Raw genomic sequence first — 26150 nt, 5'->3', positions numbered from 1 at the left:
CCTGAAATTGCTCTGTAACCCAGTGTTTTCATTGTTTTATAAGGCAAAAAACATCATACCACAAATATATCTAAATTACGAGGGAATCTTATAAAATAGCCCAGGGGGAAAAGCATAAAATTTTTGCTTGGCTATAGTACTGCCAAGAAGACAAGACATTTCTACTGTTACCCCTTTAATTTCTAATGAAACAATAAAGCTTTAATAAGAGAAAGGGAAGTAATTTTCAGTAAGAAAATAGGCTGAAGAAGATTCAACAGACCCAAGGAAAAGAAAAATATAACACTTCCGGAAAAAAAAAAAAATCAAAACAGCACATTCTAAACATATGCAAAAGTAAAAGTTAAATGTGGGGCTTCCCTGGTGGCGCAGTGGTTGGGAGTCCGCCTGCCAATTCAAGGGACACAGGTTCGTGCCCCGGTCCGGGAAGATCCCACATGCCGCGGAGCTGCTGGGCCCGTGAGCCATGGCCACTGAGCCTGCGCGTCCGGAGCCTGTGCTCCGCAATGGGAGAAGCCACAACAGTGAGAGGCCCGCGTACCGCAAAAAAAAAAAAAAAAAAAAAAATTGGCCAACATGATTAAGAAAATAAGATCTAAAACTAACTTGGGGAAAAAGATACATAAGTGTGGGGAAAAAACTAGAAACATCTTCTAATCATATATAAATCCAAAAACAGAGAAACCCAGGAGCATTCAGTACATAAGAAGAAAAGAATACATTTCAAGGTAAATTTTCAGTAAAACACAGTAGAATTTTCTCAATAGTACTATGAATACGTCTCAATAATACTAATGAAGCCAACTGAGATTTTAAGTAACTGAAGTAAAAGTTAAAAGAATTAAATTAGAACTAGAACAATAGTAAGAATTTTAAAATTTAATAATAGCTAAGTATTCAGATTATAATGATTCATTTCACTTTAGCTATGAAGGGGACTTTGGCTGTAGAGCTATAGTATGAGTGTGCTGTTTTAAAAAAAAAAGGAAAAAAACCTCAAGAGCCATGATGCTTACTATATCTCTGTTTAAATAAGAACACTTGTTTATTTTGTAGTTGAAATCCCCTAACATCTATTCTATACTTGAGTATCCATTCATATTCACAGATACTTTAAACAATAGTTAAGGAAAGATCTAAATACTTTAACTGTTATAAGACAACAATATATTCTTATCTATTAAGAAATTAAAATTTATATATAAAATAAACTTATTTTTCAGAAAACATACTCTTTAACAGTTTAAAGTTTGTCTCATTCAAAAATAAGAAAAGAATAATAATATTTTGTTTCTTAAAGGTATATCCAATCTCTTACTGGATTTTCTTTGATGCACTGGAAAATCCTCTGTTAATCTGTACTACTTAATAGGACCCTAAATAACATTTTCCCCCTTTTTCTTGGCATTGCATTTGCACTGTAAATATTAGAAACATTTTACTTATAGTCAACAATGATAATTCCTATCTTCCTTATAAAACAAATGCAATTCAGAGGTAAATAATGGTTCTACTAAATAAGATAACTAAAGCTGAGAATGAGCTCTAACTTGGAGGGAAGTTTATATTTGGACAAGTTGAGGCAAACAGTAAAACATGCCTGAGCTAAACAGTGCAACAATGTTGGAGGTGCGAGCCTAGTCTTCAGGAATAGTTCAACAACTAAGGAGTGCTGATCATCATCAGTACCTCTGTGTATGCAGATGTACAAAATAACCATCAACACCAAACAAGATTCACTCCTTAAAATTAATTTATTTTTGGACAATGTGGGCAAATTTAATTCTTCACCAATAAGATGGCAACTATGACTATTATAGTATTTACAATCATCTTAAACTGGAAAGCCAAAAATTAAGATTTCCTAGGACTACTAACAGATGACTACAGAACTTTGAAAGAATAGTTCAATTAGAGTGGTAAGGGAAGAAGCCATATTACAGTGAGTTAATGAATAAGTGGATGTTGTGTAACATGAGACAGGAAAAGACTCCATTAGGTCTAGACATGAAAAAAAAGAGCCTGGAAATAATAAAGTAGAACGAAGGTGGTAAAGGGTCAAAAGAAAGAAAGCACCTGCTATATTCAGGATACTCTGCACAGTGCACAGGAGATAAAAGTTGTTAACAGTGGGAAAAGAAAGAGTCCTTGACTTCAGAATATTTATTATTTATAAAGGAGTATTTTTAAAAGCAAACAAGACGTCAGCTGTAAAATAATATTGAGAGTAATTAATTATTACGGGTATAGCAATGCAAGAGCTTTATATTCATTGTTCATAATCATCACAAATATCCTATAAGATATTGTTATTCTCATTTAACAAATAAGAAAAATAAAGTTCAAAATTTTTTGACAAATAATATTAGAGAGTTTGTTAACAAAGTGTTTAAAGAGTTCATAGAAGAAGCAATTACTTTAAGCTATTTATATTGCTCTTACTAAGATCTTTTCATCTTCTAACTGCTGGCCATCTTTCTCTCATTCCAAGTATTGCTATTATTCTCTTTTGAAAACAAAGTAGACACAGCTGCTATTAGAAAAGCCCAACCATAAGCAGATAAGCAGAAATAACCCCAAAGGTTAAATCCAGAAGTCAGAGTTTTTAAGCAAAGAAAGTAGCAAAGACTTTTTCAAACAAACAAAAGCTGAAAGAGTCTGTAGATATGAAATGCACTACAAAAACTATTTTTAGAAGTTCTTTAAGCTGAAGTAAAATGCTGCTAGATTAAAATCTTTGATCTGCATACAGGAATGAGAAGTCCGGAAATAACTATGTGGGTAAACAGAACAGACACTTTTTGTTTTTTAATTTCTTAAAAATCAATTAATTGTTCAAAGCAATCATAACTATGATGATGATGAAGACAATGATGATGATGATGTAGTCCTGGGGTCCGTAACATATATATAAGAGTTATAACAACACTGGCACAAATGATGACAGGGTATAAAGAGAATCATACTGTTGTAAGCATACTAAAGGAGAATACTTAAATTATCCATTAAGTAGTATATTATTATTCGAAAGTAGACAATGATAAGTTAAGCATGCATACTGCCAACCCTAGAACAACCGCAAAATAAGAAAATGAAGAGTTATAGCAAAAGGCCAATAATGAAAATAAAATGGAATGCTAAAATATACTCAACTAATCAAAAAAAAAGGCAGGAAAAAAGAAAAAAGGAAGAAAAATTAAATGGGACAAATAGTAAACAAACAAAAAATTAGACTTAAACCTGAACATACAGAAAATTTCATAAAATGTGAATAATCTAAAACACTACAATTAATAGGCGGAAATTGTTATTCAGACTAGTAAAACCCAATTATAACCTGACTAGAAAACTAAGATCAGATATAGGCTCGGTACAGTTTCTAAAGATAAGATATCCGAAGTTTCAAAAAGAAAATCAAGGCAAAAATGAACCAATTCAAGAAAAAAGAAAATTAGCAGCACCTAATAATCAAAACAAAAATCAGAGAACCATTGCATTTTATGGATTAAAAGGGAACCTATAGACCTTGTGAACTATAGAACCTATAGACCTTGTGAACAGAAATAAAAAACTAGAAGCTGCAGTCTGTGTTCTTCATTATCTTTACTTCCAGATAACACATTGAGATGACTTAATGCTAACAGGGGGAAAAAGAGCTTGCAACTATCAGCAAGTTGCAAAGTCTCAAACCTGCTTTTTTCTTCCCCCCAGCATTCAGACATATAAATTATAGTGTCCACAGCATTGAACACTATAATTAAGGTTGTACTGGCACTTCTATTACAACCTCATATTTTCATTCATTCATAACATTCTTAGAAAGTCCTTCCTGAAACTAAAAGCCTTCCTTTCTTATCTCAATCCCAATTTTTCTTCTTCCTAAATTAGAAGACCTGTGAGAGAATAAAAATACCTCTTACAGCTGAAAAAAGAAAATAAAAGTCTTCCCAAGGATAAAACAAATACAACAGAACCCCCCAAAAACATTCAGAATGGCAAACAAGAATTAAAACTTCCTTAATGTTAAAAAAAAATGGTCAGGGCTTCCCTGGTGGCGCAGTGGTTGAGAGTCCGCCTGCCGATGCAGGGGACACGGGTTCGTGCCCCAGTCCGGGAAGATCCCACATGCCGCAGAGCGGCTGGGCCCGTGAGCCGTGGCCGCTGAGCCTGCGCGTCCAGAGCCTGTGCTCCACAACGGGAGAGGCCACAACAGTGAGAGGCCCGCGTACCACAAAAAAAAAAAAGAATGGTCAAACCAAAAACTCCACCTTACGCCAAGTTTGGTTTTCATGTGGCACAAATTTCAAGCTTATACGTGACATAATAAAAGATTCTACAGTTTAAATATATATATTTTAAGAACTCGATCTTTATAACACATAGCTATTTTCCAAAACAGCTTAACTAAAAAGAGTGTTCTTTCTACTACTTCTGATTAGGAGGTTTTAGACAAAGGTAGAAGTTCAAGAAACCATGATTTCTTCTGTTCCTGAATTTTTAAGGCATAGAATACAGTTTGAAACACATTTATCTTCATCTTCATTCATCCACAAGTTATTTGTGGATGGTTCCTGGTTTTCGGTTTTTTATTTCCTTTTCAATAATGTTTTTAAATTACTCAAGTTATTTCAGCTCAAAAACAAACCTAACTCTAAAGCGAAGTATTTTACCATCTGGTGGTTCTAAGACTACAAGACAACATTCCTATGCTAAAATTAAAATCATAAGCTACTCATGATATAACATTTTTTCCTTAAAACATTCAAGAGAGGAGAAAGGTTTTGTCCTCCCATTAACCACTATATCCTCAGTATTTAGTACAGTACTATGGCACTTGATAACGATTTGCTGAATGAACTTTTCAACGCTTCCTTCAAATAAAGGAAAATATACTAAAATGATAATTTTAGTTATCACCCAGCCAATGACTTAGTTCCATCTAGGCCCCATCACTTTTCTCCTAGAATATGGCAAAATGAGCTTAACTAATTATCTGAAATCACCTCCTCCAATCTATTCCTCAACTTTGAAAAGCCTGTCAACTTCCTAAATTACAAACTCAATCAAGTTGCTTGCTAGCTTAAAATAATTCAGTGGCTCCCTACTCTCAACTCTCTACACAAGGGTCCTCAAAGTTTCTGATTTCAGGACATTTCACCCTCTTAAAAATTACTGAGAGTGCCAATGACCTTTTGTATAAATGGGTTACATCTACCCATATTTACCATAGGAGAAATAAAAAAGGAGAAAAAAGTTTAAATATATGCTTTTAAAAATAAGAAATCCATCACATTAACATAATTATAAACAAATTATAAAACTTTAAGTTTTTGCTTTTTATGAAAAATAGCTATATTTTCCAAAACAAAAAGAAAACTGGTAAAAATAATGGAATTATTTTATTTTACATTTTAAAAAATCTGGCCTAATAGAAAACAGTTGGATTCTCATATTTACTTCTGCCTTCAATCTACCACAGTGTCATACATCAGGTAGCCTCTGGAAAATTCCACTCTACATTCATAAGAGAATGATGATGAAAAAAGTAAATCATGACCTAGCGGTCTTCAGATCACACTTTGAGAACCACTGGAGTACAGTAAACTTCAAACCCTCTTATGAATTGCACATAAGTTTATGATCTGAGAGACTCAGATTTGAGTCTCACTACCCACAGTGTAGCACAGAGAGACAACAAGATAAATATGAAAGATTAGGGATACGAAGGACAGACTGAGAAGTTGTAACGTGTGTAAAACAAGTTTCAGAAGGCAAAAATAGAAAGAATAAGACAGAATTAATATTCAAAGAGATAAAGATTTTTCAGAAGTTATCAAAAACATAAATCCATAGATATAGGAAACACAATAAATCTTAAAAAAGATAACAAAAAAGAAATTCACTCCTAGAGTCATGATCATGAAACAGAAGAACAGCAAAGACATTTGAAAAAGAAGATCTTAACTACAACTAAGGAAAAAAAAAAGACACGTTTTACAATAAAATGGTAACACCACTAATATATAAAAATCTCAACAGCAAAAACAGAACCAATTCAACAGTGGAGTTAATATTTTCAAAGCACTGGGAGAAAATATCCACCAACCTGATGCAACCAAATAAACTACCAACGAGAGAGACTACAATAAAGATTTTTTTAGACAATGAAAATTGAATGTTTACCACTAAGAGAATCTCTTGTAATATCTTTTAGAGTACTTCATAAAGGTGGAAAATTAAACCCAGAAAGAAGTGAGATGCTAAAAACAGCAAACCAAGAAAACTGATAAACAGGCAAATAAGATCAAAGAAGTATTCATTACACAATAATAATAACAACAGCAGTTAATTTGGGAGGTATAAAAGTAAAATGAAACTAAAATTCTGGATAATAACAGCATATAAGATGGAAAGAAGATAATAAGTTAAAGCCTTCTGAGATCCTCAAAACTGATTAACAGGAAGGAGTAAAATTAGCATAACAACAATTTAAAGTTTAGGTATACATAGTAAAAATTTCACAGTAATCACTACTAAAAGGACAAAAATAGAAGTATAACTTTAAAACCTATGGAATACACAAAACTGAATCTAAAAAGCACAATCAATCCAAATAATAAAGAAAAAAGGAAAGTTGCATTAAAAAGGAGAGAAATATAGAAAACATAAAATAAGACAGTGAAAGAAATCCAACTATTTAAAAGCAATGGAAAAATATCAGAGTGAAAAGAAAACAAATGTGTCAATCTAAACATGTTCATATATGTTGAAAGTAAAAAAAGAAAGCCAGATGTACAAAACAAATGGGGAAGATCATAAATAAATCCCCAAAAAAGAGCTAATACTAAAAGAGGTGAAAAAAATTAAGAAAATCACCAAAACCCTAATGAGAAAACAATAAGGGACACAAAACACCTCACAAAAAAGGGAAATAACTAAAATACACAGGCAAAGTTCAACTTCCATAGTCATCAGACAAATAAAAATTAAAACAACAAACCAACACTGTTCACATCATCAAATCTCAAAAATGCTTTTTTCCTTTAATATGATACACATTTTTCATAAAGATTTGGTAAAATGTACACTTCCAATCAGCTGATGGAAGAGCTAACTAATAAAACCCTCTGTAAAGCAATTTGGCAATATCTGTTCCAAAAACAAGCTTTTAAATAATATCCTTTGACTCAGGAATTCTACTTCTGGAGATTTACCCTAAAGACAAAATCCTGAAAATTGAAAAAGCACCGTGCGCCAAACAGTTACTACAATCAAATTTCTACTACTAAACAATTCATATTTCTAATACTGAAAAATTATATACCCTGATATAGTCGTTCCTCAATATCCATGGGGCATTGCTTCTAGGACCCCTGTGGATAACAAACTACGTAGATATTCAAGTCCCTTATATAAAATGGTGTAGTATTTGCATATGACCTACTCACACATCCTCCCATACACTTTAAATCATCTGGATTATTTATCATACCTAATACAATGTAAATGCTATATAAACAAAGTTGCTGGTGCAGGGCAAATTCAAGATTTGCTTTCTGGAATTTTCTGGAATTTTTTTCCTGAGAAATGCAATAGAAAACTGAAAGTATTTGTATTTAATTTCTGATTACCTTAATTGAATTTTTTTGGTAGATTTGCCTCTATCAACAAATTTGTTTATGTGAATATTAAACTTATTCAAAGTTCTCTAGAGAGTATGGGAAAGCCAGAGGCAACACATAAATTTTGTGCAATTCATCCAAGCGGATAACTATATAAATAATGAAGAATTGAATTTTTCTATGGATTTTTATAAGGACAAAAGACATTTTTAAAAATTGCTTGTACTAAGCTTGAAGTAAAGGATATTCTAGTTTACCAATATATTAATGGAAATTGAGCATCTAGACTTTATTGATAAGATAATGAAAATGGTGCTCAGGAAAATCATTCTCATCTATTACCCATGTCCATGAATGAACTGCTTACTATATTTATATAGATGCTATAGCAATCAAGACAGTGTGAGTCTGAGGAACTACAAATGATTCAGGGTAGCTGAAATATGAGAGAAAAGCAAGTGATTCCAGAGGTCAGGCTGAAAAAATTGAGAAGAACTGTGAAAGCAAAAGGACGGTAGCCATTAAGAAATTTTAAGCACGGTAGTACCAATCCAGTTTACATTTTAGAAATATCATGCCCAGAGGCAGTGTAAAAAAAAAGGTTTGGAGAGAAGTACCAATGAAGACTGAAAAGAAATATTCAAGAGATAATGTAACAGTAGAATCCAGAGTTGGATGAAAGTTAAGCATGTTGTCAGGGTTTCTAGTTTGGATTAAAGGTAAAAAGTGGAATTTTTCACTGAAATAGGAAATATATAAGGAGGAACAGATTTGAGGTTTAAGATAAATTCAGTTTGGAACATTCTATGAGACACATAAGTGAAGGTCCATTTTGCTCTTGGCGTTGGAGCTCGGGCAAAAAAAAGCGACTGGACCCTAAAATAGCATTTTATGAATAAATAGCATATAGTGATAACTAAATCCACTAGGAATAAAATTACCCAAGGAGAGACAAGGACTAAAGTAATGAAAGCCTGGGAAACTCCAATTAAAAATCTGGCAAAAAAAAAAAAAAAATCTGGGATGGGTAGCAGAAATGAAGTCACAAGAGGAGCCAGAGAAAGGGTGCCAGAGAGACAGAAAAAGAACCATCACATGTAACTGAGTAAGGATTGAAAAAGATAAATGAAAAGTGTCCACTGGATTTTGCAAAAATGATGTTCCTAATGACCTCTGCCAAAGTGTTTACAATGGCATCATGGAGCCAGATTCAGTGAAGAGGTATAAATATTAACTTGTAAATTTAAAAGGGATGGAAGAGCATATAGATTGGAAACAAACAAAACTCTCTCTACCTGTAGATGACATGATTATCTAGATAAGAAATCCCAAGAAATCTACTAAAAAAACCTCCTGTAATTAACAAATGAAACAAAGTTGCAGAACACAAGATCAATACACAAAAATCAATTGCATAACAATGAATAACTAGAAACCAAAATCAAAACCACAATAACATTTATAAATGCTCCAAAGAAAATAAAATATTTAGGTATAAATCTAATAAAACATATATAGGATCTACATGCTGGAAAAACATAATGCTGATGAAAGAAATCAAAGAAAATCTAAATAATTGGAGAGACACACTGTGCTCATGGATTGGAAGACAATATGGTAAAGATGTCAATTCTCCCCAAACTGACCTATACGTTTAAGGCAATTTCTGGCAAATCCTAGCAAGGTTTTTCTAAACAAGCTTATTCTAAAATTTACCTGGAAAGAAGACTATTTCAAATAGCCAGAAACAATTTTGAAGAAGAATAAAGTAGGAGGATGCACTCTTCCCAATGCTAACTAAGCCTTACTATATAGCTACAGTAATCAAGACAGTGTGATATTGACACAAGGATAGATATATTAATCAAAGGGACAGAATAGGGAACCTAGAAACAGACTCACATAAACATGCCCAACTGATTTTTGACAAAATGCAAAAGCAATTCAATGGAGGAGGTGCAATCTTTTCAACAAATGGTACTGAAACAAGTGAACATCCACAGGCAAAAAGATGAATTTCAAACTAAACCTCATACCTTATATTAAAATTAACTCAAAATGGATCACAGATTTAAATGTAAAACTATAAAACTTTTAGGAAAAAACACATAAGAACTTTATGATCTTTGGCTAGGCAAAGAATTCTTAGATCTGACACTGAAACCACAATGCATAAAAGGAAAAATTAATAAACTGGACCTAATCAAAACAGAAACCTTTCACTCTGTAAAAGGCCTTGGTAAGAGCATGAAAAGACAAATTACAAATTGAAGCTATTTGTGAACCACATATCTGACAGACAGATCTTATGTCTAGAATATATAAAGTACTCTCAAAATCAGAAAATGAGCATAAGACAAGAACAGATATTTCACTAATACATGTGGCAAATAAGCATATGAAAAGGTGTTCAACATCATTATCTATATGGAAAATGCCAATTAAAACCACAATGAGACATCACTACATATTTATAAGAATGGCTAAAATTAAAAATAGTGACAATACCAAACGCTAGTGATGATACAAAAAAAACTGGATCACTCATACACTGCTCATAGGAATGAATAGTGGGTATAGCCACTCTGGAAATTAGTTTAGCAATCATTTTTAAAAATAAAAATGAAATTACCATAGGACCCAACAGTAGCATCCTTGGGCATTTATCCAAGAAAAATAAAAACTTATGTAGGCATAGAAATCTGTACATAAATGTTCACAGTAGCTTTATTTGTAATACCAAAACCTAGAAACTACCAAAAGGTTGGTCAATGGGTGAATGGTTAAACAATCCATGGTATAAATATATCCATACAGGGCTTCCCTGGTGGCGCAGTGGTTGAGAGTCTGCCTACTGATGCAGGTGATGCGGGTTCGTGCCCCGGTCCAGGAGGATCCCACATGCCATGGAGCGGCTGGGCCCATGAGCCGTGGCCACTGAGCCTGCACATCCGGAGCCTGTGCTCCACGACAGGAGAGGCCACAGCAGTGAGAGGCCCGCGTATCACAAAAAAGTATATATATATATATATATATATATATATCCATACAGTAGAATACTACTCAGTAATGAAAAGGAACAAACCATTGATACACATACCAACTTGGCTGAACTTCGAGGGATTTATATTAAGTGAAAAAATCTGTGCTCAAAATATTACATACTGTATGATTCCATTTATATTTGTTATTTTTGAAATAAAATTATATAAAATGAGGACAGGTTAGTGGTTGCCAGGGATCAGGAGGTAGGGAAAGTGATAGTACAGTTAAAAGGAGTAGCACAAGGAAGCCTTGTTATGGTGATATACTTTTATATCTCGATCATGGTGGCGGTGGTTTCACAAAACTACGCATGATGAAACACAAAAACAAAACGAAAAGGCAGCCAAACAACTGTATTTGCAAACAATATATCCGATAAAGGGTTAATACCCAAAACATACAAAGAATTTATGTAACGCAATATCAAAAACAACAAACCCAATTAAAAAAATAGGCAGAGGACCTGAACAGACATTTTTCCAAAGAAGATATAAAGATTACCAACAGACACATGAAGGAATGTTCAACATCATTAATCATCAGGGGAATGAAATTATCAAAACCACAATGAGATATCACCTCACACCTGTCAGAACGGCTATTATCAAAAAGACAACAAATAACATGAGTTGGTAAGGATGTGGAGAAAAGTTGTACAGTTGTACAGTTGCTGGGAATGTTAGTTGGTACAGCCACCATGGAAAATAAGGAAGTTCCTCAAAAAATTAAACTACCACGTGATCCAGGAATCCCACTTTTCCAAAGAAAACAAAACACTAATTTGAAAGGATATATGCACCACTATGTTCATTGCAGCATTATTTACAACCAAAATATGGAAGCAACCTAAGTGTCCATCAATAAATGAATGGAGAAAATGTAGTATATACACACATACACAAAATGAAATAGTACTCAGCCATAAAAAAGAATGAAATCCTGCCACATGCAACACCATGGATGGACCTAGAGGGCATTATGCTAAATGAATAAATCAGAGAAACAAATACCATATGGTTTCACTTATATGTGGAATTCAAAAACAAAACAAATTAACAAATATAACAAAATTGAAACAGACGCATAGATACAGAGAACAAGCAGGTGACTGCCAGAGGGGAAGGGTGTGGGAGAAAGAATGAAGGTGAGGCAGATTAAGAGGTACAAATTTCCAGTAATAAAATAAATAAATCAAGGGGATATAATGTACAGCCTAGGGAACATAGGCAGTAATACTGTAACAATTTGTATGGTGACAGTAACTAGACTCACCCTGTGATCATTCTGTAATATACAAAAATATAGAATCACTATGTTGCCCACCTGAAAGTAATATAATAAGTTAATTATACTTCAATTAAAAATAATTAAATTTTAAAAAGAAAAATACATATGAAAGTAAATATAAATCTCACTGGTAAAGGTAAATATACAGTAAATGCAGTAGATTAATTACTTATAAAGCTATGATGTGTGAAGGTTAAAAGACAAAAGCAGTAAAAAGAACTATAACTACAATAATTAGTTGAGGGATACACAAGATAAAAAGATGTAAAATGTGACATCAAAAACATAACACATTCTGGAGGATAAAAATGTAGAGCTTTAGAATGCATTCAAACACATGTTGTTATCAACTTAAAATAGGCTGTTATAAACATATGCTGTTATATATAAGCATCATGGTAACCACAAAGCAAAAACCTACAGCAGATGTGCAAAAGATAAAGGAAGGATTCTAAGCTTACCACTAAGACAGTCATCAAATCACAAATGAAGAGAGAAAGAAGAAAGGAACTACAAAACAGCCAGAAAACAGTTAACAAAATGGCATTAAGTACCTACCTATCAATAAATACTTCAAATGTAAATGGACTACATTCTCCAATCACAAGAAATAGAGTGGTGAAAGGATAAAAAACAAGACCTAACTATATGTTGCCTACCAGAGACTCACTTCAGATACAAGAACACAGACTGAAAGTGAAAGGATGGAAAAAGATATTCCATTCAAATAGAAACATTTAAAAGAAAGCTGGGGTAGCTATACTTATATCAGACAAAATAGACTTTGAAAGAAAGATGGTAGTAAGAAAAAAAGAAGGGCATTACATAATGATAAAGGGGTCAATCCAACAAGAGGATGTAACATTTGTAAATATTTATGCACCCAATATAAAAGGATTCCCTAGGGGAAGTAAAGACACTACTCATAATTTATAGGGAACTCTAAGTCTCATTTTTCATAGAAGGAATCTACAGACAGAACGTAAACTATGCTATCTGCTAGTATCATCACCACCATCACTAACCTGTAGTAGTGCAAGTGAGAGAATCAATAATAGTACAATAAATTCCACAACCTAAGTCAGCAATTCTGAGCCCTTACTCAATGTGTGAAAAGGTAGTTGTTTTAGGCCATTTGGGCTGCTATAACAAAACACCACAGACTGGGTAGCTAATAAACAACAGAAATTTATTTCTCATAGTTCTGGAGGCTAGGAAGTCCAAGGTCAAGGTGCCAACCTGGTCTGGCGAGGGCCCTTTGTCTGGTTCACAGCCAGTGCCTTTTCATTGCATCCTCACTTGGCAGAAGGGGTTAGGGATCTCTCTGGAGCCTCTTTTAAAAGGCACTACTGAGCCCATGTGCCACAACTACAGAAGCCCGAGCGCCTAGAGCCCGTGCTCCACTACAAGAGAAGCCACCGCAATGAGAAGACCGCACACCGCAACAAAGAGTAGTCCCCCCTCCACAACTAGCGAAAGCCCGCGTGCAGCAACGAAGACCCAACACAGCCAAAAATAAATAAATAAAATAAATTTATTTAAAAATTTAAAAAACAAATAAAAGGCACTAATCTCATTCATGAGGTCTCCACTCTCATGACAAGCATCTTCCCAAGGCCCCACTTCCTAATACCATCATCTCTGGGGGTTAGGGCTTCAACATGAATTTTGGAGGGACATACATACTCAAGCCACAGCAGGAGTCAACCAGATTAATCCAGTCTCAGATAAGAGAATTAAAGCGTTAAGAAAATAAATAAAAGGCCATGTAAATATTGTTAATAGCCTCAGCAAAACTTTCAATAACCAATTTCCACTGCATCAAAACATGCAAGGAAAGAGGACGGCAAGATTGCTCTGTAACTCCGAGCACTAACCAGGATTTAAAAGCACATATTGTGGGCATCCCTGGTGGTGCAGTGGTTGAGGGCCCGCCTGCCGATGCAGGGGACGCAGGTTCGTGCCCCGGTCCGGCAGGATCCGGAGCATGCCGTGGAGCAGCTGGGCCCGTGAGCCATGGCTGCTGGGCCTGCGCGTCCGGGGCCTGTGCTCCGCAATGGGAGAGGCCGTAGCGGTGAGGGGTCCACGTACCAAAAAAAAAAACAAAAAAAAGCACATATTGTGCTGGCCAAAGAGTTTGTCCAGTTAATGAATACACTGTTCGATAAAGTTCCGGGTGAAAATGAAAAGTGTTTTTACTTAAAACCAAATGAACTTTTTGGCCAACCCAATACATTAACAAAAAGCTTAGTTTTTTATCTCAAGTTTTGAATGGTACTTACAGTTTTGGTTTAGGTTCAAAAGATTTTTTAAAGTTTGTTTGTTTTTATGAATAACAAGTATCACTTCTATAAAGAGCCTTACAAATGGTTACATTTATTAGGTCAAAAGATTTTGAAAGTTTACTTTCTAGGTGGCACAAAGGCCAGAATAAATTAGTACTTTAAAAATAAATTTACTACTCTCTTTAGGGTGAAGAAGCTTTTTGCAAGACTTATTATTAACACAATGAGCAGAGAAAGCATACACAATCAAAGAATAAAAGAACTATGTAGCAAGTCTTGCCCTAGTTTACAGGTGAGGCCCACAGAGGATAAACAAAAATATGCAAAAGGAGAGGAGCACATAGTTAAATGTAAGTTACTGGTAAGGTTTTCATTCTTCAGCCGTATGCTGGGTCCACAAGTATTTATTAGATTAGCCTAGAGTGGACAAAACTAGCTAAATAAACAAATCAGACCTGGACCACTAGTGATAATGTGTCATGAATCAAATTCTGTGTCTCAAGTCCAAAAAAGAAAAAGAAAACAGTTCAAATCTACAGGATCTAAAGGTGGGTATGACTGACACAGATATGTCTCTCAGAGTAAATAGCATATTTACTAAGTGAAATATCAATATATTAAACTAATTCAGACTGGACATCAAGGTGATTTTACCCTACCTAACACAACAATTTGGTCACCTGTGCATCAAAAAAAGTCTCTGTAATTAAAAATGATCACAAAGACATGTTAAGGAAGTATACTATAACTATTATCAAAAGAGTCACAATCATTATAAATCTCATTTTCTAAGTAGCTTTTGTGGAAATTATATAAATATCTTGCAATGCTTTACAGTGCACTGACGAGTAAAATAAAAATCAACAAATGTTAGAATTTAATTGAACTTTACAAACTACACATGCCTTCTTATCAAGAAATTAAGCAATATTGTTTTTTATAATGATTTCTGAATAAACCTCAGATTTCTAACTTTTAAATTTCATTTCATTACATTCTCATACAATATTATTTTTAACAGATTCATACCTATAACTCTAAAAGGCCCCTTCATTTAACCTACCATCCACACTAATTTTATTTAGAAAATAAGTCTTTTCTTCATTGTGCGTCTATAATAATTTGAAATAATATAAATCAAATATGGGCTTACTCAATTTTACTAACACATATATAGTTTTTTAAGTTAATTTCCTATTATACTAATCAAAGCTTAAAATAGGAAAATAAACTATTTTAAAATGTGTTTCATCTATAATGTTTTTACTAAGAAATTAATTCCAATCACTAGCATAAACTCAAGTATAACTCTCCAGGGGTGTACAATGCTGAATAATTTGTCCAAATGTCAACTGCAATTTTCAAAAATCCTTTCTACCTCAAAATTTTAAACATCTGTAAAAAATACTTGTTTTGAGAGTGGTTTACATTCATGACACTTGACCTTTTGCTGTACACACCACAAAATTCAAGTCTCAAATACCATATAAGCAGGAAATCTGATCATTCCTGCAGTAGCCATCTGCATGGTCCAATATCAAATATTAGTTCTAGGTTACACTAAGTCATGTGTTACAAATCTTTTTCTGCAGCCTCTATAATTAGTTGTAATTTGCCTCTTTTAAAATGTGTTTCTTATGGGACATCTGGCCTTGAAACTTCCACCTTCCCATTGAAAAAACACTTAGTGTCTGGATTTTTTTTTTTTTTCACTTAATATGGAGCACTGCATGGGTGGTATAACCAAGTCCAGACTTCTTAAAAAAAAAATTAAATTCCAGGAAGAGATGATGATTAAGAACCATTTAAGTATTACCAAATATAAATGTAAAATAAAACTTTGTTGCACATAACTATCTACAGATTCCTAAATCAATCTCCCAGATATTTAAAGTTCCCAAAATAAATTTTAATGAGAGTATAGCATTGGTCTACTCACTTCCAGGAACTACATTAGTTAAGTTAAATTGCATAATAAAGGTTTGGAATTAGAGATTTCACAGAAAGAAAAACAGTTTTGAGCCCAGTAGGTTCATATGACACTCAAAGTATCTACTGTAAATAGGAAATGATTTTAGCAATTTATAAATAACCTTTACTCATTTCACAGAAATTGAAACTTAATAATACTCATCAATTCACTTGATCTAGACACGCTTCCTTAAAACTGAAAATTAAATACGGGGTAAGGAAAAAGTAATAAAAATGAAAGACAGAGATACTACTTTTATACAGGATAAAAGTGGAAGAATTCATCACAATATGCTGCTGCCCAGACCTGTTTGCTTCTTAGATTAGAAAATTTTTGGTAGAAACTCCTTAAAATCACTATTATACCTTAACAAAAACACTGAAAAGAAATGTAACATGGGTCAAAGAAAGAAGTCAGAAAAAAATCAGTTTCTGATGACAAAACCTCAAAGACACAATGAAATTAGGTATGAAGGGAAATTCAATATATTTTCATCTTCTCAAAAAATAACCTGAGAAATTTCTATCTCGTTTAGAAATGTCACTTTGCAAAAATTCAAAAACCTTCACCTAAAAATTGGACACAATCAGGCCCCATTTCTGGCAGATATAGGTAATAAGCAATATGCATAATCCCTATTAAGGCTATGATCAGATTAAGTAAAATGAGTATGAAAATAACCATTAGGATATATTTTATCCAAATTTAAGAAAACCCTTTTGCCTAACAAACGTAAGGTAGATAGCTAGTGGGAAGCAGCCGCATGGCACAGGGATATCGGCTTGGTGCTTTGTGACCGCCTGGAGGGGTGGGATAGGGAGGGTGGGAGGGAGGGAGACGCAAGAGGGAAGAGATATGGGAACATATGTATATGTATAACTGATTCACTTTGTTATAAAGAAGAAACTAACACACCATTGTAAAGCAATTATACCCCAAAAAAGATGTTAAAAAAAAAAAGAAAGAAAACCCTTTTGCAATTAATTATGTTACTTTAATAGGTATGTAAAAAAAAATTAAGTGTACGAGCTAAGATTTGTTTATGTAAAACCTGACACATCCCAAAAGTTAAAAAAATATCAAATAACTATTAAAATTGGTTAACATAAACAACTAGGTTTAATAATTTCTTACCTGTATCCCATCTTTAAGTTTCAAAATACATTCCATTGTATTGATGGTAATTACCACTGGTTCTGAACCCAGTTTTGTCCACGGTACATGGATCCTCAGTTCGTGAATATGTCCACTTAAAAAAGTGAATGGTAATTTCAATTCCTTAAAATACAAAATATTAAAGAAAATTTAGTAAGTGCTTAATATTCTTTTCATTCTAATATCCAAAATACTTTCTGAAAAGAAAAATAAAATTTCCAACACAAAAATATTCTGGAAATTACTTTTCATCAAAAAAGAGCATCGAGATACGTTCGGTACATTACTCCTTTCTGCCCGTGGACGCCGCCAAGCAAGCATCGTTGACGTCTCCCTCCTCCACTGCCGTCATGTCTAAGTCAGAGTCTCCCAAAGAACCCGAACAGCTGAGGCAGCTCTTCATCGGAGGTTTGAGCTTTGAAACAACCAATGAGTGTCTGAGGAGCCATTTTAAGCAATGGGGAACGCTCACAGATTGTGTGGTAATGAGGGATCCAAACACCAAGCACTCCAGAGGCTTCCGGTTTGTCACATATGCCACTGTGGAGAAGGTGGATGCAGCCATAAATACAAGGCCACATAAGGGATGGAAGAGTTGGGGAACCAAAGAGGGCCGTCTCAAGAGAAGATTCTCAAAGACCTGGTGCCCACTTAACTGTGAAAAAGATTTTTGTTGGTGGCCTTAAAGAAGACACTGAAGAACATCACCTAAGAGATTGTTTCGAACAGTATGGGAAAACTGAAGTGATTGAAATCATGACTGACCGAGGCAGTGGCAAAAAGGGAGGCTTTGCTTTCAGTTTAACCTTTGATGACCATGACTCCGTAGACAAGACTGTCATTCAGAAACACCACACTGTGAATGGCCACAACTGTGAAGTAAGGAAAGCCCTATCTCAGCAAGAGATGGCTAGTGCCTCATCCAGCCAAAGAGGTCGAAGTGGTTCTGGAAACTTTGGTGGTGGTCGTGGAGGGGGTTTTGATGGGAATGACAGCTTTGGTCATGGAGGAAACTTCAGTGGTCGAGGTGGCTTTGGTGGCAGCGGCAGTGGTGGTGGATATGGTGGCAGTGGGGATGGCAGTAATGGATTTGGTAATGATGGAAGCAATTTTGGAGGTAGTGGAAGCTACAATGATTTTGTCAATTACAACAACCAATCTTCAAATTTTGGACCCATGAAAGGAGGAAACTTTGGAAGCAGAAGTTCTGGCCCCTGTGGTGGTGGAAGCCAATACTTTGCCGAACCACGAAACCAAGGTGGCTACGGAGGTTCCAGCAGCAGCAGTAGCTATGGCAGTGGCAGAAGGTTTTAATTACTGCCAGGAAACAAAGCTTAGCAGGAGAGGAGAGCCAGAGAAGCTACAGGTTACAACAGATTTGTGAACTCAGCCAAGCACAGTGGTGGCAGGGCCTAGGTGCTACAAAGAACACGTTTTAGACAATACTCATGTGTACGGGCAAAAAAACTCAAGGACTGTAATTGTGACTAACTGTATAACAGGTTATTTTAGTTTCTGTTCTGTGGAAAGTATAAAGCATTCCAACAAAGGGTTTTAATGTAGATTTTTTTTTTTTTTGCACCCATGCTGTTGATTGCATGATCATGACACTGAATAAATGTCTTTAAAAAAAAAAAAAGGCAGCATCAATGGACTTCCCTGGTGGCACAGTGGTTGAGAATCCACCTGCCAATGCAGGGGACACAAGTTCGATCCCTGATCCGGGAAGATCCCACATGCCTCAGAGCAACTAAGCCCATACACCACAACTACTGAGCCTGTGCTCTAGAGCCCACGAGCCACAACTACTGAAGCCCGCGCACCTAGAGCCCGTGCTCTGCAACAAGAGAAGCCACTGCAATGAGAAGCCCGCGCACAGCAACAAAGAGTAGCCCCCACTCTCGCAGCTGGAGAAAGCCCACGCACAGCAGCAAAGACCCAGCACAGCCAAAAATAAATAAATAAATTTATTTTTTTAAAAAAGCAGCATCAAATAACTTGTTAAACTATAGTTAATGGTAAACTACAAAAACTTATTGTGCAAGTTACATTTAATAAGCTACTTAACCTGTGTAGGCCTCTATTTCTTATTTTGCTAAATGGAAATAATAACAGAATATGATTGTAAGGCAAGTTTAAAGAGAATGGAATTAAAGATAGGAGAATGACCTGACAAAATAAAAACGGACCAACTTAGAAAAAAAATTTATTGAGCTTTACCTAATTAAAGATTGTACCTGGATACTATTTGGTCATAAATTCTAAGTGTTTTCTGACTGGTTTCCATTATTATTAAAAAGGTTAGATGTATGCTAACGCATGTATATGGAATCTAAAAAAACGGTACTGATGAACCTAGTGGCAGGGCAGAAATAAAGATACAGACGTAGAGAACGGACTTGAGGATACAGCAGGGGAAGGGGAAGCTGGGACAAAGTGAAAGTAGCATTGACATATACACACTACCAAATGTAAAATGGATGGCTAGTGGGAAGTGGCTACATAGCACAGGGAGATCAGCTCAATGCTCTGTGATGACCTAGAAGGGTGGGATAGAGGGTGGGAGGGAGGGGATATGGGGATATATGTATACATATAGCTCTGATTCACTCTGTTGTACAGCAGAAACTAACACAACATTGTAAAGCAATTATACTCCAGTAAAGATGAAAAAAAAAGGCACTTCCTCTCAAAAAAAGAAAAAAAAGTTAGAAATGAAAATGTAAATGTTACCACAATCACTTTATACTAAATTGTTTCACCTTCAGATAAAATGTTACAAACCAACAAAAGAAAAAAACAAATTTGTATTTGGACTATATCTCAATCACATTCTTGTAACTCTATTTGTGAAAGTTAAGATAAATATAAAGCTATTCATTCATCTAAGAATTGTCCACCTACTTGGTTTAGCAACATAGTAGCAATATAGCTAAATATATACAGATAGTACAGCAAAGTGGTTAAGACCAATAACTCTAGAGCCAGCACAAGTGGATTTAATCCTACCTCTGCTACTTACTAGCACAATGACAATAGGCAAGTTGTATTAAAGTATGTGTGTCTCAGTTTCTTTATCTGTAAAACTGGATAATAGTAGTGTGTTTGAGGATTAAATGAATTAATTTATATAAAGCACTTAGGACACTGTCTTCCTCAAAGAGCAATCAATATAAAGATGCTAACTATTTATTATTACAAACGTATAAGCCTCCTTTATGTCTTCACAAGTTTTTTTAAAGGGCAGAATACTAAAAATCTATTTCTACTATTCTAATGGAATGTCACAATTTTTAAACAGTTCTCATTATTTCATTAATTTTAAAGATGCAGTACTTTCTCCCAGCATTAATCAATGGAACAGATTATATTTTGATCAGTGTCCATAATGAAGACAATGTTTACTGAGCACTTACTGTGTACCACACACTGCTTTAAGCACTTTACCTGCATGCAAAATTTAATCTTTGTAAGTACCCCAAAAAGTAAATACTATTATACCCACTTTACAGATAAAAAACCTGAGGCATGGAAAGGTCAACTAACTTTCAAAAATGACTCAGCTAGGAGCTCTGTGACTCAAAACCAGAAACTATGATGCCAGAGCCCTTCCTCTTATCAACAACTATACTGCACCTAACTTTCATTATGAGCACTGAATACATTTCCATTGGTTATACATCCATTTGGATAATGTTCCAATGACATCTCCATCTCTACCCTTGACTTGTGTTAACAATGATACGTTTGTGAAATGGCTACCAAAACCGCAATCTATGGGCACAAATTGGCTTTTCTTAGGGAGAAGTTAAAAGACACCTGAACCAAACTCAAGACCTTGGTATCACCAGAATGCTACTAATCATCTGAATAACTAACAAAACACTAACACAAGAGGCAGCATTCTACATTAAAACATGGAATTTTGAACCATATGGCCCACGTTGGAGATCCAACTGAAGTTCAACACTTATTAATTATCTGACTATAAAGCAAGATCATTTCCATTTCCTCATCACAGAGTTGTGGTGATAAACAAATAAGAACACATTTATGCCTTGTAAAAGGCAAAAGAAAATGCTGACTGTTATAATAAATGGATCATCCTGAGGTAACCACAAAGAAATGATTTTCTTTTCATTCCTTTTCCTTCTCAAAATATATTGTACAACTTAAAAATATTCTATTTACTTGTAACTACTCAGAAATACATTGTGAAAAATACATCCCTAAAACCAGAATATCTATGGCTGCACAAAGGATATAGTAATGAAAAATTCAGAGGATTGACTAGCTCTCATAAATATAATTCTAGGTAAGCAATTTAAAAATATTCTCACACAGAAAAAAAGGGATACTTGAAAAATGAATATAGCAGGCCACAAAAGCAAAAATAGATGAAAAGGACTACATCAAACCTAAAAACCTCCACAGAGCAAAGAAAACACTCAGCAAAGTGGAAAGGCAACCCACATGAGAGAAACTATTTGTAAACCATATTATCTGATAAGGGGTTAAAATCTAGTATATATAAAGAACTATGACAACTCAACAACAAAAAAAACAAATAATCCAATTTTAAAAATAGAGAAACTATTTGTAAACCATATTATCTGATAAGGGGTTAAAATCTAGTATATATAAAGAACTATGACAACTCAACAACAAAAAAACAAATAATCCAATTTAAAAAAAAATCCAATTTTAAAAATGACTCGAATAGACATTTCCAAAAAGCATATACAAATGGCCAACAAATAGAGGAAAACATGCTCACCATCATTAATTGTCAGAGAAATGCAAATCAAAACCACAATGATATATCATCTCACACCTGTTATAATGGCACCTATCCCAAAAAAAACCCACAACAGGAAGTGATAAGTGTGGTGAGTATATGAAGAACGTAGAACCCTTGTGCACTGTCGATGAAAATGTAAAATAGTGCAGCCACTACAGAAAACAGTATGGAGATTCTTCAAACAATTAAAAACAGAATTACCATATGATCCAGCAATCTCAGTTCTGAGCACAAACTAAAAAGAACTGAAACCAGGATCCTGAAAACATATTTGTACAACCATATTTTTTGCAGCATTATTCACAATAGTCAAGAGGTGGATACAACCTAATGTCCATTGAAAGATAAATGTATAAAGAAAATGTGGTATATACACATGATGAAATATTATTCAGTCTTTAAAAAGGAAATTCTGTCATATGCTACAACATATAATGAACCTCAAGGACATTGTACTAAATGAAATAAGCCAGTCACACAAAGACAAATATTGTTTGATTCCACTTCTATAATGTACCTAAATTAGTCAAATTCTCAGACACATAAGTAGAACAGCGGTTGCCAGGGGCTGGGGGAAGAGAGAAAAGGGAAGTAGTTTTTCAGTGGGTACAGAATTTAAGTTTTGGAAGATGAAAAGTTCTAGAGATCTGTTGAACAACAATGTATTGGGTTGGCCAAAAAGTGCATTCAGGTTTTTCTGTAATACATTATGGAAAAACCCAAAGAAACTTTTTGGCCACCCCAATATATATAATTAAGACAACTATCCACTTAAAAATGGTTAAGATGGTAAATTTTATGCTATATGCTTTTTACCACAAAATAAAAATGAATGTAAGACAGGACTTCAAGAATTCTAAGTTAGAAGGTTGGCAAATCCTCTCCCCAGAAAGCAGTGACAAAACTGGACAAAGTTATTAAAAACAACAGAAATCTCAGGGGCAATAAGGGAAGGCTACCCTGAGGTCACAACAGCAGTTGGTGCAAGAAACTAGACAGAAGACCAGCCAGAAAATTAACAGAGAAATCCAGAGAACAAGACAGCCAAAGATGGCCTTGCTATGACCTCAGTATTCCTGGTAACCTGGAAAGCTATATGTATGTGCCAGGCTGTGCTTACTTAGACGACACGACACTGGAGAGACCCCTAACAATCTACTCATCCTTGGTTGACCAAGAAGCCTTGTAAACAGAGTAAGTAAAAACATGGATCAGATCTGTAAACTCCTTGAACTTTGAAAGCATTATCTAGTGCATGTATATGTCCCATGCCAAAGAGCAGAAGCCTTATTGGTTCAAAAGTTTAAACAACCTCTAGCCAATCACTGGCTGATGACTCAATTATAGTGACCCAGGGGTAATCCCTAGAAAGCCAAGCCTAAAAACAGAAAGAATTGGGGGAGAAAAAAAAAAAAAATGAGCACAGTCATCAGAGGCCACACTGCAGAGGAAACAGACACCACAAATTTAGCCCAGGCAAGGCACTAAACAAATACATAAACCAATAGCAACAACAAATATCCCCAGAGAGAAGAAATCAGAATGCAGAGTTGCTAAAGCATATTATCCAAAACACCCAGTTTTCAACTAAAAATTGTGAAACATGAAAAGCATGCAAAGTAGTCAATAGAAACTATCTCTGAGGATGCACAAATGTAGGACTTACTACACAAGGACTTCAAAACATCTATTATAAATGTGTTCAAAGAAATGAAGCTATATTTAAATAATTAAAGGAATATATGACCACAACGATTCATCAAGTAGAGAATACCAAGAATGAGATAGAAATTATAAAAAAAAAAATAGAAATTTTTGAGTTTAAAAATACAATAAACAAAATTAAAAATTCACTGAAAGAACTCAACATCAGATTTGAGCTGGCAGAAGAATCAGCAAATCCACACCCAGACATATCAAAGCAAAAACTTTGAAAGCCTAGGACAAGAAGAAAATCTTGAAAGCAGAAACAGAAAATCAACTTGTCACATATAAGAAAACTCTTAGTAGATTAAAAGCTAACTTGTCATTACAAACAATAAGGGCAAAAAGGCAGTGAGATGATATATTTAAATAACAAAAGAAAATAACCATCAACCAAAAATCCTATATCCAGCAAAAGTATACTTCAAAAATGAAGGTGAAATAAAGGCATACCGAAATAAAGTCTCAGGTAATTCTTTGTAACAGAATACTAAAAGAAGTTCTTTGGACAGAAAGGAAGCAATACCAGATTGTAACTCAAAGCCACACAAACAGCACTAATAAAAGTATATATGTAGATAATTATTAAAACACAGTATAAATGTTTTCTTCTTTTTTCTTCTGATTCAAAAGGCAATCACAAAAAACAATTATAACGTTGATATATTAGGTTTATAACAAAGAAATGCAATATATGTGAAAATAGTACCACAAAGGAGGGAGAAGAAATGAAGCTATAGTGGAGAAAGTTTCTGTACTTTAATGGAATAAAGTCAGCATTAATCTCAAATAGACTGTGATAAATTAGATGCATACTGTAATCCTCTAAGCAACCACTAAGAAAATAACTCAAAATAAATTAAAAATCAAAGGAATTAAAATGCAATACTAAAAAATATCTACTTAATAGTAAAGAAAGTAGCAAAGGATTATGAGAGAAACAAAAGACATGAGACACTCAGAAAATAGCAAAATGGTAGACAGAAATCCAACCATATGAATAAAAACAAAATGTGAATGGATTAAATATTCCAATCAAAAGGCAAAGATTCCTTCCATGTCCTGGCTATTGTAAATAGTGCTGCAATGAACACTGGGATGCATGTGTCTTTCTGAAATACAGTTTTGTCTGGGTATACTGCCAGTAGTAGGACTGCTGGGTCATATGGCAGTTCTATTTTTAGTTTTTTAAGCAATCTCCATACCGTTCTCCATAGTGGCTGTATCAATTTACATTCCCACCAACAGTGTAAGAGGGTTCCCTTTTCTCCACACCCTCTCCAGCATTTGTTGTTTGTAGATTTTTTGATGATGACCATTCTGACTGGTGTGAGGTAATACCTCACTGTAGTTCTGATTTGCACTTCTCTAATAATTAGTGATGTTGAGCATCTTTTCATGTGTTTGTTGGCCATCTGTATGTCTTCTTTGGAGAAATGTCTACTTAGGTCTTCCACCCATTTTTTGATTGGGTTGGTTTTTTTTTTTTTTGACATTGAGCTAAATGAGCTTTTTGTATATTTTGGAGACTAATCCTTTGTCAGTTGCTTCGTTTGCAAATATTTTCTCCCAATCTGAGGGCTTTTCATCAACAAAGGAATGGATAAAGAAGATGTGGTACATATATACAGTGGAATATTACTCAGCCATGAAAAAGTAATGAAATTGGGTCATTTGCAGAGATGTGGATGGACCTAGAGACGGTCACAGAGAGTGAAGTAAGTCAGAAAGAGAAAGAGAGAAGTCAGTAAGTCAGAAAGAGAAAGAGAGAAGTCAGAAAGAGAAAAACAAATATCGTATATTAACACATATATGTGGAATCTAAAAAAATGGTATAGATGATCTTCTTTGCAAAACAGAAATAGAGACACAGAGAACAAATGATGCCAAGGGTGAAGGGTGGTGGGGTGGAATGAACTGGGAGACTGGGATAGTGATACTATGTATAAAATAGATAACTAACGAGAATATACTATATAGCACAGGGAACTCTACTCAATGCTCCATGGTGACCTAAATGGGAAGAAAATCCAAAAAAGAGGGGATACATGTATATGTATAGCTGATTCATTTTGCTATACAGCAGAAACTAACACAACATTATAAAGCAACTATACTCCAACAAAAATTAATTTTAAAAAAAAGGCAAAGGTTGTCAGACTGGATTTTAAAAACTAGTAAGATCCAACTATATGCTCTCCACAAGAGACATACTTTAGATTAAAAAAACACAAATAGGTTGAAAATAAGAAAAAGGTGTGTTTTTTTCATTTTTCTGT

General features: G+C 34.4%; 1 protein-coding gene and 1 pseudogene across 1 annotated transcript in view; one reads left to right on the top strand and one right to left on the bottom strand.

Moving 5' to 3' along the window:
• The window catches only part of VPS13B (vacuolar protein sorting 13 homolog B), a 798623-nt gene that overhangs the window by 765522 nt on the left and 6951 nt on the right, over nucleotides 1-26150 (bottom strand). Inside the window, exon 3 of the mRNA XM_060287492.2 lies at nucleotides 17346-17489. Coding sequence (XP_060143475.1) covers nucleotides 17346-17489 — 144 coding nt within the window. The remainder of the gene's footprint in view (nucleotides 1-17345; nucleotides 17490-26150) is intronic.
• On the top strand, nucleotides 17717-18680 carry LOC115856595 (heterogeneous nuclear ribonucleoprotein A1-like; annotated as a pseudogene).

Source organism: Globicephala melas, chromosome 17 (genome assembly GCF_963455315.2).
Source record: "Globicephala melas chromosome 17, mGloMel1.2, whole genome shotgun sequence".
Classification (NCBI taxonomy): domain Eukaryota; kingdom Metazoa; phylum Chordata; class Mammalia; order Artiodactyla; family Delphinidae; genus Globicephala; species Globicephala melas.
Note: the sequence above shows the minus strand (reverse complement) of the source record. Positions and strands in the feature narration are given on the sequence as shown.